General features: G+C 37.1%; 1 protein-coding gene across 1 annotated transcript in view; it reads right to left on the bottom strand.

Annotated features, from left to right (window-relative positions):
• Positions 1–1,801: 1,801 nt before the first annotated feature.
• The window catches only part of NSMAF (neutral sphingomyelinase activation associated factor), a 31,840-nt gene continuing 11,835 nt past the window's right edge, over positions 1,802–21,806 (bottom strand). Inside the window, exons 13-31 of the mRNA XM_009289360.1 lie at positions 20,781–20,957; positions 19,766–19,845; positions 18,222–18,312; positions 18,048–18,111; positions 17,878–17,929; positions 16,710–16,830; positions 16,274–16,405; positions 14,297–14,339; positions 13,689–13,852; positions 12,137–12,245; positions 10,763–10,821; positions 9,981–10,048; positions 7,987–8,054; positions 7,624–7,747; positions 6,959–7,042; positions 5,710–5,860; positions 5,216–5,318; positions 4,083–4,192; positions 1,802–2,177 (exon numbers count right to left, since the gene is read on the bottom strand). Coding sequence (XP_009287635.1) covers positions 2,083–2,177; positions 4,083–4,192; positions 5,216–5,318; positions 5,710–5,860; positions 6,959–7,042; positions 7,624–7,747; positions 7,987–8,054; positions 9,981–10,048; positions 10,763–10,821; positions 12,137–12,245; positions 13,689–13,852; positions 14,297–14,339; positions 16,274–16,405; positions 16,710–16,830; positions 17,878–17,929; positions 18,048–18,111; positions 18,222–18,312; positions 19,766–19,845; positions 20,781–20,957 — 1,895 coding nt within the window. The 3' untranslated portion in view covers positions 1,802–2,082. The remainder of the gene's footprint in view (positions 2,178–4,082; positions 4,193–5,215; positions 5,319–5,709; positions 5,861–6,958; positions 7,043–7,623; positions 7,748–7,986; positions 8,055–9,980; positions 10,049–10,762; positions 10,822–12,136; positions 12,246–13,688; positions 13,853–14,296; positions 14,340–16,273; positions 16,406–16,709; positions 16,831–17,877; positions 17,930–18,047; positions 18,112–18,221; positions 18,313–19,765; positions 19,846–20,780; positions 20,958–21,806) is intronic.

Raw genomic sequence — 21,806 nt, 5'->3', positions numbered from 1 at the left:
AGTGTATTTTCTCTGAGGTAGCTTAAGTCAAAATTCAGGGGTCATAGACTTCAGGGTCATTTTCCTCTGGTTTAGATCAGTAGGGGGCCCTCTAGTGACAAAGGAACACACAGCTGTGCCCAAAATTTGGGTAAGACAGTGTCAAGAAAACAGGTGTGAAGTTTACTATTGCTCACGTAGTTCCTTTGTGATTTTCAAGCACACTGGAGTACAACTTGAGTTGCAGAATTGCACAATAGGAGGAACAGAATACAAAAATAGGATGTGCTAGAAGGTAAAACAAGTTACAGTGCAATTCTTAAACTGAGGCTGGTACCATAATGCAGAAAACCGAAACCTTGTGGGCCAGGGACAAAATACAATAGGGTGGAGGTAAACAAGCAATGATAGGCACACTTAAAACAACACATAAAAAGCTTTTAACACAATCCAGAAATCACCTAAGACATTTCCAGGCAAGTGTAGAATGTGGGTTTCTGTGTCGTCTTTGCCTACGCACAGATAGATATATTTGGGAAATAAATACAATTAAAGGTGAAGAAACAGGGTAGACACCAAACATTGTGCTGCAAGATTAAGACTGGTAACAGTAGGCATGCATGATACAGCTTAATCTATTGCCACATATGCCTTCACCAAACACACTCATTGATTACACAAAAATTTAGTTATTTGCTAAGTCAAGTGAGTAATGCAGCTGAAATACCAGTTTGCTTTAACATCATGCCATTACCTTATTGAAAAATAAGTTCAAACTCCAGCATAATAGAAAGAGGAATGAAAAAACAGCCCCTAACCATAAAACAATTGTTTAACTATGCTAAAGAAACAGCTGTGCCCTGAAAAACCTAGACAGGATGTCTACAGACAAAGGACTGACTGAACATAATTCAGGAGAATGCTTGTCCTGGACACATTGACAGGACATCTTAATACCAGCAGTAGTCTTAATACCAGCAGCAGAGAATACCATCAGAGAAGAAATACTGGTCTTGGGTCACACTGGGGCAACATCACACCTGCAGCTGCTTGTTGCTGTAATAAGCCATTTAAAGATTATTTCAAGTCTTTAACTTCCGAACAGCTCCTTGCAGGAAACCATAGCCTTAAGTCCTACAGAGAAAGCAATGCTGCTTTGCCACTGCGTTAAGACAACAAGGGATTGGATAAACCCAGGAGCTGTAGCTCTGTTTAAATGCTGTATTTAAATTTCACCCCAAAGATGATTTGAGTTGAAAGAGGTTGAGAATACCAAACAAAACATGAAGATGCTGAAGATTAAGAGAAGGATAGTAAGAGAAGGGATGAAAGGCAGTAGTAATACAGCATAAGACATGACAGACTAACTTCAGGCACAGTATTAGGGGAAGATTTATATCAACACATTACATGTATGTGTAACTGTTCTCTGCTAGGGGATCAATTTTATGCTTGGCTTCCTTTCAGGCTAATACATTAGTGCTGTTTTTCAATAGGAAAAAGCAATATAGTCTTCTATAGTCAATCTTAGTCTTCTCTATGCCTTTGCAAATAGCCACATTTGGAGACTAGATAATAGACTAGACTGACCACTGCTCAGAACAACAGCTCCCTTAGTGTTCAAAGCAGTATTTACTATCGTATGCATCTTCACTAGGAAGAAAGGTTGACTACACAAGAGGTACATACATTATGTCATAAGACATGGCGCTAAATTGCAAGCATCCTTAAAGACTTCTTAAGTTAAGAATGCAAATGCTGCTTCTTTGAAACCAGTTCTAACAGCAAGCTATGATGCATTCTACATAAATCAAACAATGACTGCAAGTTAAGAGCTCTTTAATTAGAGAAAAATAGGTCTTTAATTTCATCTCAGATATCATTTTAGACAAGCATTTTCAGTATGATAGTTCATGAAAAACAAATGCATACACTATGGAAGTTAAGAGCTCTCAGTGAAGTCACCATAACATAGAAAGTTGTAGTTGAACAAAGCTTCCTATCTGGTTGAACTTCAGCAACCATCATTGCACACAGTTAAGTTCCTTTAAAAGGTTTGGTTTAAAATAAAAGTTCATTTAAATGTCTGGAGGGAAAAGGCACTTAGTATTGCAGTTTCCAGAACATGATTTGTTTGTCTTCCCCTCCTGTAATAACACTGTTGCACTGTTCATTCATCCACATGGACATTACAGCACCTGGGGGAAAAAACCCCAAACAAACAAGTAAATCCAAATGCAAATACAAGTGGTACTCGAGATGATGGAACAGATCTTTTTAAGAGAGTTTAGGGTCATCTGATCATTAGTTTGGACTACACTGACACCACCTATGCTAAGAAGAATTTTAGTAGCCTTCTAGGTGGCTGCTCTTATTCACAGTAATGATCTCATGCTACATTGCCTCGGCAGACTTTGGGTACTAGAGGGACAATGCCAGTTGCAGTGTAGAATGCAGATGGCACACTGGCTAAAGGATTCATGGGGATGAGGGGAGGAGGTTACTCTAGAAAGTGAGATTTTTCACTCTGCCATTTGGACTTCTCACATTAAAACTGTATTCACATCTAGCATATGCCTAGACGCCCACTTGAAACATTTCTCTAGCTACAGAATGATCTCTATACAGGTCAAGTTCCAGAGTATAAGCTTATAGCATGTAAGTTTGAAATAACTGTTCATGAAGGCAGCCTTAAAAACCAAACTGAATAAAACTGAGATAGATAGTTTTTCTCCTTCACACATTTTGGTTGCTAATGTACTGAAGACTATACAGATACATTGAAGAAGCCTATCCAAAATCCCCATCCAAAACAACTTCTCTAGTGAACTTCACTTATTTTGTTGTTAGACTCACAGTCTGGATGGACTTTGACAAAGTATACAACGCAGTCTACACTACACTTCATTAGGGCTATGAGGTAGAAAAATGTTGACTTTTGTGATGTTGTGTGAAGTAGAAAAATCTCAAGTCGTTTACCTTTGGTCAGTCTTGTAAACAGCAATGTTCCTCCATTGTTATTAAATTTCCTAGGAGGCTCGTGTGGACCTACTTTTAGAATCATAGAATAGTTTGGGTTGGAAGGGACCTCTAAAGGTCATCTAGTCCAACCCCCCTGCAATGAGCAGGGACATCTTCAACTAGATCAGGTTGCTCAGAGCCCCGTCCAACCTGACCTGGAATGTTTCCAGGGATGGGGCATCCACCACCTCTCTGGGAAACCTCTGCCAGTGTTTCACTACCCTCAGCATCAAAAATTTCTTCCTTCTATCTAGACTAAATCTACCCCCCTTTAGTTTAAAGCCATTCCCCCTTGTCCTGTCGCAACAGGCCCTGCCCTTTTATAAGTGCCAGTACCTACTGACCCTCAACCCAGTTAGAACTGCTGTTCTGCATATTCTGTTCGGGAACCTGCTTTATTGTTCTAATCATTGATGTTCTCATGAATTAGGGCTTTAATTTGGATTCCCCCCTACAACAACCTTGGAAAAGCCAAGCTACCTATTAAAATAAACAGTCAGCCTGCATGGCAGTAAATTCCAAACATTTGCTGCTGTCACCCAACCTGGGTTTCACCACAGTACCGGAACATTTTTTGAACTTGCACACCAGAGCTACATGACCAGAAAAATACCGAAGCACTTCGTTGCTTAGAAGCACTCCCTTTAAGTACTGAAAGGCTGCAATAAGGTCTCCCCGAAGCCTTCTCTTCTCTAGGCTGAACAACCCCAACTCTCTCAGCCTTTCTTCATAGGAGAGGTGTTCCATCCCCCTGATCATTTTTGTGACCCTCTTCTGGACTCGCTCCAACAGGTCCATATCTTTCTCATGCTGAGGGCTCCAGCGCTGGACGCAGTACACCAGGTGGGGTCGGTCTCACCAGAGCAGAGTAGAGGGGCAGAATCCCCTCCCTCAACCTGCTGGCCACGCTTCGTTTGATGCAGCCCAGGATATGATTGGCCTTTTAGTTCTGGTGTTCCAGATAACACTAACATCAAGAACAGCCCACTGACTGAGCAGATGACTCAAACTTTTCAATACTAACAGAGCTGGAAAATAGGAGTCTTCCATTCAATTTGAGAATCGGAACAGTTCAGGCATACCTGTATGTCCTTTGATTCTTTCAATAACTTTTCCTCCAAGAAGGTCCCAAATCAGTAATTCACCAGACTGACTTCCTGATAAGATGGTATTTCCATCCCATTTGAAGCACCTGCAAGTAAGTCTGAAATCAGCTCACTTCAAGCTTTTGTATAATGAGAGCCGAACATTTCCAAACTGACTAAGCCAAAAAGCATTGAAAATGGAGGTATGAAACTGAAGGAAACTCTACCCTTTAACACGGTCTTTCCGGAAAGGTTATTCCCAAATTATTTTAAAGGGTCATGACCCAAACTTGCTTCTCTGACTGCCCTAGACCCAGCCAGACCTTCCCCTGGCAGAAGGGTGAAGCCTATTCCCATAACAGAAGAGGACCCAGTCAGCTGTACATGTGTATGGTACCCAAGTGCTCTCATGAACCATCACTTTCACTTCTGTCACTTCAAGTTCCTGAAACAATCACTTGAAGTGCAAAGAGGACTTTCAGGGAAATAACTGAAGAAAAAAATATATATGCATATGCATATATATTTACGTATATACACACACAAGAAACCAACAAGTGGACTCCATGTATGGCTGCTATATTTTTACTCTAATAACTGAGTAAGCATTCCATCTGTTTACCTGATAAACCATAAAGAACTGTATGCATTTTGGTTTGTGAAAAAAGTGATCACTCTTTAATTATAATAGCCAATCTTTTCTTAGATTATCAAAACAAAAAGGAAACACTGAAAAAAAAAAGGGCAAATAAAAAAAATATCAAGATTATTGACAGAGATGATTCACATAAGATAACTGTCTCCTTGTTAGAAATTTCAGTAGCTCAGCTGCTGGAAGAACTGGTTAGCTACAGCTCCCATCATCTTTTATGGACGTTAAAGTTGTTGTTAAAAAAACCCATGAGTTATTTACTTAGATACTTGTTTGGTTTTGTCCCAGTTTGGAAAGCTTGATCATAATGCACACAACAGGCTAGAATGTCAGCCTTTGCACTTTAAAAAGTAATTCAATAAAACAAAGTTGCTGGTGTTATTGCCCTTTCCATTCTGCTATCACCAACCATCAAGCATCTCCACAGTTAACTAAGTTGGCCACACAGCTTCATAATCTGTATTGTTCTCAGAATTACCTCTGTGGCTCATCCGCAGTTACAGAAGATATAAGCATTCCAGTTTGTACATCTATTACTTTAAAACAACAGTCCTCTCCTGCGCTGAGTAGATGTCTGCTGTCTGTACAAAAGAAAAAAGCAAACAAAAGAAACAACAACAAAAAGCATGTTTAGACATTCAGTTCTAGCTACCAAAGCAGTCTGTGATACAGCATGTTGGATGTGACATTGCCCGACCTACTTATTTATAGATAATTTACTGTAAATTAAGTCTCTAAGCAAGCAATGAAAAACAAAATTGGTTTAGAGTCTAGACCACTGGTCTACAGACTAGTACGGCCTTGTGTACAATTAATGAATTCTTTACAATGGAGATACGTGTCAATCCAAAGCATTTCACCATCCCCCTTAAAGTAGTAATTCCAATAACAAGGGTATATTACATGGTATCAGGAATAAGATTCCCTTTGAAACTCCCAGTGGTGCATATTAAAAACTGAAATCCAACGTACCAGGACTAAAAGCAGCATCAAACACAGTCCCAGAATGACACTGCAACTGGTGCAACATTGTTGCTGTAGTAACATCCCAAACGCTAATGGTACCCTCTTTGGTTCCAGATGCTAGTATAGTATTTGCAGCATTAAGGTTGATTGTATTCACCTAGGAAGTTAAACATCCCATGATTTTCCTATTCCTTCATGTGAGCCATCTTGAGACAGGTTTTAGACATACACAAAGCAAGCCCATTATCTGTAAGATGATATTTTATTTACAAAAAGCTTTTATATTTAATTCTGCAACATCCTTAATTAAGTACAATTATTAAAAATCCTGCCTATAAAAAGTAAAAGATAGGTCCCTTTGATGATATTTTAAAATGCTTTTTCTTTGCAGAATGAGAAATGCAAATTGACATTTCAGACTACTTTTAGTACCCATACTCTCCATCTAAATGCAAGACTTTACCCTTAAGGGTAAAATAATTCTTTACTTCTAAAGAACTTCCTAGCTGTCAGTTGTTTCCAATTCTCTTGGGTACAGTTCTTAAATGTTATCAGAACTGTTTCAGTATTTGCCTATGTTGTGACCTGTTAAAAAACTAACTATTAAGAAGGTTTAAAACACAGTAATTCTAAATATCCTACTAGAGTGACATTAGAGGCTATAAATAAAAGTGTGCATTTACACATTTATAGTTTACTGCACACAATGTGTTTATATATTTATAGTGAAATCCAGTAATATATTTTATAGCATGGTAAACAACTCAAATTCTTTTTCATTTGCTTGCCTTTGGCAAAGATATATTAAGAAGCTGTAACAATGAAAATACTTGAAAAATGTTAGTCTGTTTTCAAAAACAAAGAAGCAAACAAAAAACCCCAGTCCTGCCTGTCTCTCCCAGAATTTTGTGCATACAAGCTGAGCAAGACAAATTGAGATACCTCTGTTTATACTGTTGCCTCAGTCCCCAGGAGTGGACCTTTCAACCAGGGAAGCAGGAGACACTGGTGCAGGACACATCAGACAAGAAAACCCCACTACCTTTCAACCAGGGAAGCAGGAGACACTGGCACAGGACACAGACAAAAAAAACCCACTGAAACAAAACACCCCTACACACACACTCCCCGAAAGAACACACCCCCTCAGCCCCCTAACCCAATCCTTGTGCTTTACCACTAGATCTTGACTTTGATTTTAACGAGCAATTAATTTTCATATTCTGAGATACTATATCTCTATCCACATACTTACACTAACATCGTGTTCTAACTCTGCAAGCAGTTCAAAGTGGTGTTTTTTATTGCTCAAGGTCTCTCCAGGAACACAGTGCCACACCTACAACACAGATATTTAAGTTTGCTCAAGGAAGCATTAGTATAACCCTGGATGAGTTTCTTCAGTCCCGAATTCTCACATTTCAAGGAGGGCTGCTTGTGTTAACTGTGGGCCTTGCCTACGTGGCAGAATACAGCAACAATAAATGACACCTGAACTCATTTACCCTAAGCAGAGCCACATATTAAACATGACTATACTGATTCCAGATAGCTTACAGAAGCCTGCCTAAGTATGAGTATATCACCGCACTGAATGTATACTTACCAAAAAGCCATATATAGAAGGCTTTGGGAAATTCTTTCCTGTCTCTAAGTTCCAAATTATCTTTCCACCTAACTGTAGGCATGCTCTTTAGATTAGCAAGTTCCTGGTCCACTTAGCTGAAGAACTTTATCTCCACTCTGTTTCAAAGCTAAAGCTAAATGAAGAAGTTATTCTAGAAATAAATTTACTGTGATACTAGCTAAGTTATTAAGCTAGTACAACAGGTACATCCACACCAAAGCATTTGGCTGGCTGAATATTGCTAAGTGCTAGCTATAAATACTTACTGAAGTATAACAAACCCATATACAAACCTTCACAGTGGAATCCCAAGATGCAGAATATAAACGCCCATCGTGCCAACAGATCTTACTGACTGCATCATCATGTCCCATTAAGATGTCTTGCTGTCTTCCAAATGCAATTGAATAAAAATATCTAACAGGAAAAGGTTATAAAAGCATTAAGTCTTCAGAAAACTGAAATGTTTTTTTTCAAAATAGATGAAAGTAACTTTGCTTCTATAGTTTCTAACAGAAATCCACTGGAAAAAAAAAAGTAGAAATACAGACACTGCGTTTTAACAATTAATTTCTGTATCATTACCTAAAACCATAAACATAATGACCGAGGCACTCAATGCAATTCAATAAAGTCAATAGGAAGTAAATACACACATATGATTGTCCCATGAAGAACTTATGACAGTGGTATCTCCTGGTAAGATTAGACAAGATGACAAAGCCTGTAAGAAAAAGAAAAATAATTAAAAAAAAAAAAAAAAAGTAGTGTTCAATTTCTTACCCCAAATCAAATAGAAGTACATTAACATGCTTTTGGAGAACAAGAAGCATTTTAATCTTCTATACACACAACATAAAGGTGTTACATAAACACTAATCAAGAAAAATGTTATAGGTTGGACACAGAACAACAAGAATACTTAAGCCCTGGTAAATATAAAGGTAGTGCTGAAGTTCAGAAACCCATGCAGAACTGATGAATCGCCTTTTTCAAGATGCTGGTATTTCAAGGACACGGTATGTAATTCCTCACTCAGGAGTAACCGGGTCAGCTCTTCATCTTGTGAGCTACTGTCAATTCTAGCAAATTCTGTTAGCAAACAGCTAACAGAAGCTAAAAATGAAGGTTTCCTTTGATGTTTGTTCTCCATGACAGCTACTTATCAGCTCAGCTCTTTTAAACAACAAATGTAACTAATTTCTACTATTCTCAACAAGAAACATGCTTTACAGACAGCTGCTCAGTTACATTACCATCACTGGAAGCAGGAAGGGGAAAAAAAAAAAAAAAAAAAAAAAAAAAAAAAAAAAAAAAAAAAAAAAAAAAAAAAAAAAAAAAAAAAAAAAAAAAAAAAAAAAAAAAAAAAAAAAAAAAAAAAAAAAAAAAAAAAAAAAAAAAAAAAAAAAAAAAAAAAAAAAAAAAAAAAAAAAAAAAAAAAAAAAAAAAAAAAAAAAAAAAAAAAAAAAAAAAAAAAAAAAAAAAAAAAAAAAAAAAAAAAAAAAAAAAAAAAAAAAAAAAAAAAAAAAAAAAAACAACAGCCCAGTGCTTCTACTAGTATTATTACTGGTCATGTTTTAGATCTCTTCTAAAAAAACCCAGTAAGCTGCTGGACTGTAAAAAGACTACTGCTTCTAGTATTGCTGCAACAGATCAGTGCTAAAACTACAGAGAGGAGAAGAATAAAAAACAAAGAATATACAAGGCCTCCTCATGAAAAACTGACTTTTGGCCTAGGATTCAAAGAGCTTCCTCCTTTTTACAGTGTCAAAAAGCGACATTCCTAAGTTTACCTTGACTAAAGCACTAGGAATAGCTGTATCTAGATTCACCTGCTAGCGTGTGCCATGGCAGGCCATAGGGTCTTGATCCTGCAACTTACTTGGAGACCTGTTAGAGCATGCTATGGCTTCTGTCTGGGCAACCCATTTGCCTTTTTTGTTCCTCCTAGAGATGAGGGTACAGAGAAGACTGATATATCCTAGTGTCTTCCCTCAGTAAAGGACTCTGAACATGACAATTGGGAGTGAATCTCTATGACCCAGGTCTAGGCACAGTGCTCAAGCACAGAAAAATCAAATATAGAATCTCTTTCCAAGTTCTGTTTTAGAAGCAGGGGAAAAATGTTGTTCAGAGGTTGCTGAGATCACTGCTCATTGAGGAAGGATGGCTCAAATTCACCCAGCATAGATTCTACTCCCTGTGCTTGGTTTTCCTCTGCCAGCTGACTCACAGCCTTCAACCACTTGGAAGCAGTAAAGCAATGCTGGATGTGAGCACATGGGTGGAATTTAAGCTTTGTAGTTCTGGTCCCAATCCCAGTTCAAGGTTGTTCAGGAAGACTCCTCTGCTCATGCCAGACTACCTTTGTCTCCTGCAAGACCTTCCCTAGATAGCAGGGCAACTCAGAACAGAGATAACACAGAAGTAAAGTGCAACCATTTAAGGCTCCTTTCCCATGTTCGCAGAATGCACTCTGCCTCCCTGGAGGCCTGACAGAGTCTCAATTCGCACCGCTAAATTATTCACACACAATACAATTGAGTAGGCAGGGGAAGAAAAGAGGCATTGATGTATGCTAAGAGCCATTTCTGTGAGTACCTTTCAGAAGATTCCCAATGATCTCGTTTTTATTTTGACAGCAACTTACCATGTTTGAAAAGGACACACTTCTCTGGATTGTTTTTGATTCTTTGGAAAACATCTTCAAAGTTGAATCTGGGGATAATGGACAAGAGAGAAGATAAAAGGACTGTTTTATATTATAGAAGCCAGTAATTTTGCTCCTGTTTGAATATTCAAATATCTTACTATGAAAAGCAGGCACAGATTTCTCATAGTCTTTGAAAAAGTCTTTATAAAGCTTGTGACTTGAGCCTGGAACTAGCCTGTTTTGCACCAGTTACAGATGGACTCCTCCGTGCTCAACAAACTCTAAGAGAACTCTGGTATCTAAAGGGATAAGTTACCACCTTCCCAAACCTAGATACAGATTATATGGAAATCCTTGAGTTAAAGTGATCTAAAACTTAATGAATTCATGTACTTAAGCTATTTAATTACAGGAAATATATATTTAACTTAATTTCTATAATAGGTGACTTGCAAAGGTGACAACCCAAAAGCCAAACAGAAGTAGCCTTCACAGTTGAATACTGAAATTCCCTCAAACAGTAGAAACAAGTAGTGAAGTGAAAACAAGAATCTTGCATTTGGCAGAAGATTAGGGCCACTCCTTTCATGACAGTAGAAAACCCAGAACTCAGTGACTCCAAAAATATCCCATTTAATGTTGTCTTCATTTTGCTCTCAGTGAAGATATTAATGGGATTCAGTCTTAACTACATTTCAGTTTCATGCTATTTTGTTCACAAAACATTAACCTGCATTAACACTGCAGGTTCTAGTAAATACCTCTGCAATAATACTTACCCTGGGATGTAGTGAAAACAGAAGACCCATTGCAAGTCACTGCTATTCCAGTAATTGCCCTGTTTAATACAAGTAAGCTTATAGGTGATTTCATAGGTTTTGAAACTTAACCACCATACTGTAAATTGACTATAGCTAAAATTTGTTATTTGATCTCTCTAAGAGCTAAGACATTCAAGGAGATTAAAAGTACTACAGTGGTGTGTTATATGCCTAGGGACAAAAATATACCTTGATGTGAAACACTGGTACAGGTTCCCCATATTGTTCTCCAAGAACTTCATCCTCATCAGAAAGGACATGCCCATGTGAGAGGATAAATAGTTTCACATTCAGTCTTTCCAATTTGGGTTTAGCTACAAAGAGAGTCAGAAACCTGCCTACAAGCAGATACCGAATACCTCAAGTGTCAGGAATCAGAACTTGCACGTCTTTCCTCCTCAAATTTGACATTGGCAAGGTCACTATAGTCTAGAAATTTAGACATATAGCTTATGTCAGGGAGTTAGTTGTTAGGAAGCACAGAGAATTTTGGCTGTGCAGAATGCTGTTATACAGATCTGCTTCTACTTTTTTCTTTAGCAGTCTTTGGGGAGGGGGGGGAAATCAGAAGCTGAAATTCAAGTCTGTTTTCAGGATCAGGACTTCCCTGACCCTAACAACCTGGTAACAGAGGCCCTTTCTCACTACAAATATTACCTTGTTTTCTGGACAAGAAAGTGTTTCTGTTCTAGATTCGGTTACAGTCACCAAGAAAGTAGTTGCACTCAAGGTAGTAAGAAATCCTCCTGTAGTCCAGCCACTAGGACAAGGGATGGGGCCAAAGGAAAATCTGTTCTTTAAAATATATCTGCTGTTGTTCATTGTTACGTATCTTCAAAGTTCACCTGAAGTGCCCCTGCTGACTCACGGCTCCCTAGGAATCCATCAGAACAGTAGTTTGGTACCTGAATTAACTGAAAACCTGTAGCTGGAGACTTGGCAAACTACTCACACAGCAGCAGCTCGAGGTGTACAGTAATTGAACTTAAGTGGTTTAACCTTTCAAATCAAATGGGATGAAAAAGAAGTTAGGTCCTCCTGGGGTTATAAATAAATAAATAAATGGAAGTCTTTATCTGGCTGCTGCTATCACAGTTTTAGAGAAGGGTAATCAATATCTGCTTCAGGTACTAAAATGATAATGAAGTTAGTCTAGATCTGTATAAGGATATACTCAAACTCATCTTGTGTAATCAAAACAATGAGCTGCCTCACAAAGAAAAGTATTTACCTTAAACCCTAACCCATCATTCAGATTGACACGCAGATACCACCCCCCCCCTTAATTAAAAGGAAAAATTTTTACTGTGAAGAGAAAAGAATAGTACCTACTCTTTGTGAATTTTATATTGCTCATCTAATTTTAGTTTGGCAATATTGTTCCAAGCAAGCGTTATACTTTCTTCTGTCAAATCTTCAAATGATTCTTCATTTGGAGAAACTGCAATAAATGCCACAATAAAGTTTCATCACAAATAGAAAATAAGAAGATAGATTTCAAATAACTAGGTAGCTGAAGTTGCAAACATAAATGAGAGTACAGAAATCATGCAGAGCTCCATGAATAAGAATTTTTGGCTAATACAGAGTGACAAGGTCACTATTTTTTTTTCCAAATCTCTTCCTGAATGCACAGGCTTACACAGTCAAAACCATGATTTTAGTCCCAAAACCAGGGCTTTTTAAACCAGAGACTACAGAATACATTTCCAAAATGGAAAAACCAAAACCTTTTCTGTAGAGATGTTTTGGTGTTCCATTGAGATGGCAAGAGCTTTCCAAATGGAAGAGTACTAGGAAAGCCATCTACTGCTACAATACATCATGTGCTTTTATTATTCTATTGCATTCTGTCAGGAATGTCACAACTTCATTTCACTGCACTGTTGCAAAAGTTAAGCGATAAAAAAACGCAACAAAACTGAGACAATTAGATGTGAATTACTATAAAAAGGCCAAACCCAACAGGAACTGTTGATCTGTGAGTTAATGACTTAGGCAGCATGCCACCATATCTATTTAACACATATGAACATTATTATCACCATCTACAACTTTCAAAGCCACTCTTGCCATTTAGATGCTACAGGCTGCCATGCTAAGTACCACTCATCTTCACTTCTCTGTTTAAAAATGAAAGCCATCAAAAGGTAAATGAATTGAAGATAACCAACTGAGAAAAACCTTTCTGTGTGATACCTCGGCTGAAGATTCAGTCCGAATTATAGTAGGCCACTATACATACAATGAGGACCATAGCATTTTAGTTTCAGAGAAATGGTCTAAAGTTCCTCATTGAACAGAAGCCTGTGATGGCATTACATATCCTTTTCTCAAAGAAAGTTATTCAATCAACATTGTCCCTACAGTATTTAGGGAAAACAGAGTAATTTCTTTACAGATTTTCATTCAAGTCATGGAAAAGGAAAAAAATTTGGATGCTTAATTTAAGTTCTTCGGGTTTATTTAGACCAAGTCAATCGATCACCCCAAAGTCATCCCTGTTCAAAAACTGAACAAGTCTTTACACCATTTAGAATGCCTGCAGATATGATCAAAATCAAGCTGATATGACAGCAGCTTCAATGAAGTGTCATGAAAGGCCAGGGATGATAGCCCTCCCATAGCTTCAAAAGCAGAGGTTGAACAGTCCCAGAGGACACCACTGGAACAGAAGGCAAAATGCAGGACAACGTCTGTATTTTCTAATTTGAAACTGGCCTTGCCAGTTTTTCTGTAACAGTTAGTTCATGGATTTATTTTGAGTTGGCTTACAGGGAAAGTGGCCAAGAGAGTTGTACAATGAGATCCTGTGGGAAAAAGATACAGAACTTCTCAAAATTACAAATCCGTTACATCATCAGTTTATCTGTTACACATTTACCTGGAGACTCAGTTATGGAAACACTGTGACTAGATGTTCGAGACAAGCTTCTCAACTTCGGTATTATCCTTCGGGGATGAGGAATTGTAAACAACTGTTTTGGCGTCTGTCCAAACTCCAAGATTTGTGTCAGCAGAGCTACTTTTTCATTGGGGTCCAAAATACTTCACAAAAACAAGATACTTAATTAAGCCAAGTAGGCAAGTACTTTTTTCCCCTCCCCTACCCCGAAAGCATGACCTGCATGTGCAGTTACTACAGCACTATAGGCCATCACAAATTCTTACAGAACTGATTTACCACAGATGTGATGGACAGTCATATGACAGCTTCATAATTTTGTTTATGTATGATGACAGTATGCTCGTCAATTAAAAAAATAAAGCAATTTCACAAAAGCCAGACTGAAGAAATGTTCAAGTAACAATCTTTCAATGCATGCTAAAACTGAGAACCTGATGCTGGTTCTCTGCCTATTTGGGAGTCTAAAATGGAAGACCTACACCATTCATATAGAGAGCACCTTTACAACCAGCAGAGAACCTGGGGGGATACTGAGAGATTTAGCTAACTGCTTTAACAAAAACATTCTGATTCTTGTTAATTACCTGTTTAAATCCACTCCTCCTTCATAAGTTAATGGGTGAAACACTGGAAAAAAACAAGTTTATTTGTACAATGTAGATATACAAGGCTCATTTTCTCTGTCTTGCATACCTACTAAAAGTTGTACTTTTTACTCAACTTGGTTATATTTAAGCAACTAAGCTATTTCAGCAGGCTACAGAGTTTGAGATCTTGTGTTTTAATCCTGAGTTTCTTACCTGAAAAACATTTAGGATTTCTAAGAGACTCAGAGAAAGTTTCAGAAGAAATCAGTCCTTTCATAAAGGAATGATGACTTACTTAAGCTTCATTAAGTACCCTCCACACCCCCAATAAAGCTCCCCATACCCCCAATAAAGAAAGAAAAAGGCACAGTTGCATAACTGGATCTCTGGTTATTTTAGACAGGTAATTCATAAAGGAATGATGACTTACTTAAGCTTCATTAAGTACCCTCCATACCCCCAATAAAGAAAGAAAAAGGCACAGTTGCATAACTGGATCTCTGGTTATTTTCTAGACAGGTAACAAAATGTAGTAAAGAATGATCATAAAGGTCTACCTATTCACCTGTTCATTTGCTATGAGGATAGCAGTTACACAGTGAATTACTTTGGGGCCTCTGCGTAAGAATACTTACTTTATCTTTTGGCGTAAGTTCATTCATACATAGATCCCTTCTGTCTCTCTTATCTACTCAAGTGTCTGCAATTCATTACGCTAATAAAAATCCACATTGCAGCAGCAGAAGCACATTGTGCATAAAAAGTGCTCTCATTTGAGAGGTAAAAATATAGGTACCATAACTTAAATGCTGATTTACCATATTCAAAGCCCCTGGCACATTGTAATTGACACTTATGGCTACAGTATGATTGTATGCCAGACCCTGCAAACCTAAAATATAGCCAATCATGATTTAAGGACATGTGGGGAAGCATACTAAAAAAACCCAACAACAACAAAAAACAGAAAAAAACAACAAAAAAACCCACCACAAAACAAATCTCATTATCTTACCCCAGAAGGAGAAAGCACTGACTACCAAAATGAAGAGTTGCTTATTCCTTCCCTCCCCACTGTCGTAGGAAGGTTTTCTTTTTAAACTTATTCTATCTTGTTAAGTGCAAACTATCTCAGCATCGTCTGTTACTTGTAATCCTCCAAAAGGATCAAGGCTTCTGGAATAAACACCCTATAAATCTGATCTGCTAATCTTCCTTTACCAAGAGGACATTTCCTTATTAGGTAGTAACATACATAGCTAAATATCAGACTGCTGAGTAAGTTAGTCATTGATATTACTGTTAGGTCCAGATAAATTAAACACATTACCATAACAACGACTTAACAACATCCCCCTTTGTAAGTATTTACATGCTCAGAATAAGATTGCAAACAGTGAAACTTTCCACGTGTGCAGTAAAAGGTGTATATACTACTGCAGCAGTATATGTGTACACAGGACAAACCTAGTCACCTGCATAATTTTTCCTTCATTCTTGCTCCTAAAGAGCTATAGCCCATTAGCCCCTTCTTTCCCTTGCTAATTCTCTCAGGAGGAGGGGGAAAAATTGCATTGAAGTGCTCACACTGCAATTACAGTGTAGGAAAGTTAAATACATGTTTGTGTGGAGACCCTACAGACTCCCATTTTTAAATGGGAAACACTACTTCTGTACTACTTTGCCACACCATGCTGTGTGAGCAAATAACAGCAATGCTGTAGAATCTTCTTGCCCACCATCTTAAGTACATCTTCAAAGATGCAAATCACCATGAAGGCAATAGATTTTACTAGATAATACACTATTTCCAGTAACGAAGAACTGCATTTCCTTTAAGGATCAAGCATTCAAAGCATACTTATGAACGCTCAAAACAAATCAGGCATTACAGATATGCTGTTATTTACCATTCCTGCCTAATAAAAGCATCCCCTTTTTTTTTTTTGCTATTTCTATAAAGTGTATACTTACCATTGTGAGCTGCAACTGCATCACTTCCTTTCTGTTTGTAGCCAAATATTATGTCAATCCATTCATGAAGATGTTCTGATACATACTGACTTTCTAAAGCCTCTTGGCTCTTCTGAAGAAAGTCATCAGGACCTGGCAAGTCAAAGGTTAAAGGAGAAGATATGCCATTCAGTATTGGTATCCATCTCTGTTCCTCTTCCTTCTTGAAAAAACAACCAAGCAAAAAACCCCCAACCCCAATACACCACACCAAACCTCAAATTTGCTATAAAAATTAAATGCAGCTATTAATTATGCCAATGTTTTAAAGAAAAAATTCCTCCAGAAGAAAACAGAATGGGCATTTTTGAGAGAAGCACCACCATCCCAGGAATCTAGATAATCTCGAATTAATTCATAATGATACATTCATAATCCAATGTTTGATTATTATTACCTGATGCCCAAGGGGGAAGCTCTACATCTTCAACCATCTTTCCACCCTGCCGTTTTCCCAAGTCCAACTTCAAACTGTTTACTAGAAAACTAGAATCATTTTCATAAAATTCTGGGATCAACTAGAAGAAAAGAAACAAACAAACAAAACAAAACAGGAAGTTTTGAGATTAGCTTAGCTTTGATCATTTTAGCAGAATACAGTCAGTAAAAGTTGAAAGTTAAAGTTCGTATGTCAAGCCCTGAAGTTGGGTAGTAATTTTTCCAGGCTTTCTTCTCTGTTCGTAAAGAAGCACTGGGAACTTCCTCCCATTATCCTTCCAACTACTTTTAGGCTTCTTGATACCTACAAGGCAATTCTCTGAGCTAAATTCAGAGTGGAATAAATATTTTTAACATGTAATGTGTGACATACGAATCCATAATATCTAAGAGTATTTTCAGAACTCTCATTGCCTAGCTACCCTCTGATTTTTAAAACATCAGGTAAGAGTCAAGACAAAAATCTAGAATAAAACTAGAATGATGACAAAAGTTTCAGAGGTTAAGTCAATTATTTAAAGACCACCATAGCTAACCAACCTTAATTCTATTACCATTATCTATAGATTTTAAAAAAAAAAAAAAAAGTCTCACTATATTAAATAATGTTTCTTTGGTAAAGGAGTTTAACAGCACCCACTATCTGACAGTTAATCAGTCTCAACATATTCTACAAGTTATGGTTTTTATAAGGCTCAAAAAACTAAGATAAAACTTCTATAATTTAACCTCTCCAGATGTACTGTTGTAATATAGCCAAATCCTTACAAGATTCCAGCAGACGATACATAAAATTGCATCTTTTCAGCCTTAATCCACTCTGGTAATTCCCATTTATTCCAATAACATTCACAATGACACTTCTGTTAAACTAAATGCCAGAAAGCAGACACAGACAAGCAATCATAGAATTATAGAGAAGGAAGAAGTCAAAAACTTAAAGGATTCATAAAATGCAGTCAACAGCCTTAAAAAAAACCCACACACACAACTAAAAACCACAAACAGCAAAACAAAAAGACAACCAAACACACTCCACCCCAAAACTCTCAAATCAACAGGAGACATCTGAGAACAGAAAGCTTAGCACAGATACCAAGGACTTGAATCATTTTCCAGCCATTTACCTCTTTGAAATCTGTTGCACCATCCAAACAGTTTTTCCAGGTTTCTGCAAGACTAGATAGCACATATCAATCACACATTTGTTAAAAAAAATATTTTTTAAGGCTTTGCACTCCCTTGATGCATATTTGAAAACAAAACCAACCTAGTTATAGACGAAATGTAAACAAACCTGTTGAACATTCTGTCAGCGTGATCAAACTTTCCATTCTGCAGACAGAGCATGTATTCTGGAGCTAAGGAGAAAGGAAAAAAAAAAAAAAAAAAAAAATCCATCAGCTTGCTCCAAACCTTGTCCACTTTGGAGGTAACTGTCTGCTCAGAGAACATGCAAAAGCTGTCTTACCAACTCTAACGAGATAAAACAAAACATAACCCGGAGATGAATAATGGCTCCCATACATGAACTTAGGCTCTGGCATTTCCTGATAACGTGTCTGCAACATATGAAGAAGAAAGAGAGGTCCGTTTAAAATCAGTACTCCTGCTTTCCTTCAATATTGAACACATACACTTTTTTTTTTTTTTTTAAACACGAGACAGGTTAGGACTACCCTCAGTTTTTTTTTCTAATGATAAAACAAACTAAGTTCTAATAACCATGCAGCTTTAATGAGATCAGTAAATCAATATGGCAAAAAAGTTGTTCCGACTTATAATCCAGAATTACCAGGTTTTCAGCTTTTTTTTTTTTTTCCCCTTTTCTCACTTTCACACATAACTGCAGTGACTCAACTTCAAAGGAGTGCAAACAAAGACTTCCTTTTTGTCTTTCACATGAAGTTTAATGAGAGTATGGAAGAACATATTGACTTAATTCAACCTGGAGGATTCCCTCCCGTCTTAAAACTCCTACGTGTTATCCCTAAAACCTATCATAACCTAAATAAAATGACTTTTACGGCAGTAAGTATGAGGGAGCTAACAGTTTGAGGAAACAGTCAGATGTTAGAAAGAAAACTTTATTTACTGTTATTGAAAGCATAATATTGATCATGTTCTTACCTTTCACAACCTTAGGAAGCTTTATGATTTTGAAATATTTAATCTTTTTCGTCAATATAATGCAGTTAGTCTTGCAATATTTTTTTTTTCCTAATGCTTCATTAAGAACTAATAGAGGTTCCAAAACATTAACTATAGTTACGTTCTGTAAATTATTTTGGAATAATTAACTTATGATAGGAGACAATGATTTTATACAAAGAATTAAAAGCCAAGAAATTGAGGATCTTCTAAGCCTGTAACTATGTGTTTGACTGCTTATGAAAAGAAAGCCTGCCTACTCTGAGAAATGGAAAAAGTTTGTGCACTATTATCTGCATGTGAAAATTTCAAGTTGGTGCTCTGATCTCCATGGATCCAGATTTCCTCCCTTTGAAGTACTCTCCCTCAAATTCAGCATTTTTCTTAAGTGGAAGTACTTAAGATTTCTACCACTTTGTCTTGTTTAATTCATACACATATTTTACATTACACATCTAAATCCATTGGTCTTGACATTTTATATTTCCATATATATATATATATATATATATAAATAAAATATCTCAGTGCCTGCCATACAAATGCAGTTACAATAGTTAAATGGATTTGGGGATTTTAGTTTAAAAGTGAGGTAAAACATTTAAAAGCATATACATATGAAACGGTAGTAAGAGAGAGGAAACAGATTCAAGTAATTTTAAATTAGTACTGACAAAATCAGTACTGATGAAATCAAGCTGAAAATAAATATGGTATGTTTACAGGTAAGTTCGCTCCTGATAAGGTTTATAGTTAGTTTTAGATATCTACATAACCCCCAAAGCTTGCTTGACAAAGATCCTTTTATTGCCAATATGTACAAGGCCCAGAATGCATAGTACATAAAAGCCAAGATATACATACCAATAATCTATCCAGCCTTTCCTTATTCAGGGCACCAATTGGTTTACTAAGGTCACGGAATGTTTCAGGCTTTGTCAGATCTAAAAAAAACCATAGTTAGACTCTATGCATTGATTCTACTAGACAGGAATGTAATCAGTATTTAAAAACAAAACAAACCCCAAACAGCAACAAAACAAACAAAAACCAACAGAGAACCCCTCCGGTAATTTTCTCTGCTCCCTAACTGCGAAAGAATAAAGTCTTACTGTAAATGGCTACCCCTCTTCTTCCTTCCAAGTAGACGTAATCTCCCACCTCTTGCTTAAGAGCTAGTAGTTACATATACCTGACAGCTATCTTAACTAGCATCCCCTAGTCAATACAGGTCCTGCTACCTGAGGCACAAAAGCAGCTGGTATCATCTTCTTCCTACTCATTAATTATTCTGTCAGGCTATAGTTAAGTTCCACCAAACAATCAGATTGGAGTGTTCGAGCGGGTGCGGTTGAATACATGAGATTCCCCTACCCTACTCCTTGTACAGGGACCCAATCCTCAAAAGGACAAGCTTCCAAGACAAATTCCACAAAAACCCTTGATCAAGGAGCCTGTTTAGGCACAAGCCTTGTTAGCCTCTTCCTTTCAACTTGCAATGCTAAGAACTGTAAAAGAACACCTGGATTCTGTACATTTCAATGCATCCAACTCGTTCCATAAAAAGCCGTTTTACTAGTTCTTTTGCATTTATTAGAATCACAGAAAGCGTGTGAATGCTCAGTACCACAGATTTTCAAAGTGACCAAGCAGATGCTTGGTACATACTCTGCATGTGAAGAGTGAAATATTTAACAGAAAAAAGGTGAGGTATTTTGTCCACTAAACTCCAGAGTAAGGGTAAATGCACAAGAAAACCTCTAAGATCACTAATGCCAGGTTCATTTTGATGTACCATGAACTTTATGCAGTGTAAAACCCCTCCGAGACATTTCAGGTTGGACATGATGCACTAACATGACTTTTTGTATACACATACCTAATACTGAACTAGAGTAGTCTGCTATAATCCAGGGAAATACAGGATACTGGGAGAGATCGTTGCAGCTTCTATCAGCGAGATTGTTGAGATGAAGAAGATACTGGTAATTTGATATATGTCCTCGCTGCCATTGCAACATATAACTTTCAGCTGTATGCTCTGTAATATGATTTTCTAAAATAAAAGAAAACATTAAGAGTTTTGAGGTTTGGAGTTCCACCCCCAAATTATACTGTGATTAACAATATGCAAGGTACTATAAAATAATTAAGGGAATAGTTCTTTAAAAGAACAAGTTAGAATTAAGTGGAAACCTCATGTTTCAATAGCTACCATACTTTATACATTTTTTTAAAATCTGTTCAAACAGGCCTAAACTGCATTCAACCAAAAAAAAAAAAAAAAAAATCACACAGAAGGAGTGCTGAAACCAAACATACAAACAATGGATGGGAAAGAACTTGGACATTTATGGAGGTATAGAAAAATATTTGCAGACCGTGAACAGCTCTCTTGGCAATCAAGCAACTTTAAGATTTCAAATTTCTAGAAGTAGTTCTGCTAGAGTCAAGAAAAAAAAGCAAATATATTTTCCTACTGGACAACTAAGGATGCCCACTAATGATGACTTGTGGGAAGAAGTCATATATGTATGTAAATAGAATTCAGTTTCAGAACCACTGAAACAGGGAAACTAGAGGAAGATAAAAACTTGACCACCACTCAAGAAAGTAGGAATTACATACATGGAGCTTCTGTTTGAAGCATTAGGCAGGGCCTCAAGAAATTCAAAACTGCACTACTCTCTACTCAAGAGCTATAATATAAAGGTATGCTGCTGGACAACAAAGTGACCTGGGAATACTGATTTCATTCTGTCCCTCCACCTTAAAATGAAATTAAAGAGGTTTCTTTGTTATCTTAGTCTGTCCTGCATGTGGCAGGTTTATCAAGAGAAATGGGGGAGGCAGGGGTAGTTTTGCACTTTTTTGTTTTAAAATTGTTCCTTCCATTGATTCAGTT

Source organism: Aptenodytes forsteri, unplaced genomic scaffold, assembly GCF_000699145.1.
Source record: "Aptenodytes forsteri isolate BGI_AS27 unplaced genomic scaffold, ASM69914v1 Scaffold139, whole genome shotgun sequence".
In the NCBI taxonomy this organism is placed as follows: domain Eukaryota; kingdom Metazoa; phylum Chordata; class Aves; order Sphenisciformes; family Spheniscidae; genus Aptenodytes; species Aptenodytes forsteri.
This window is presented reverse-complemented; position numbering and strand designations above follow the sequence as displayed.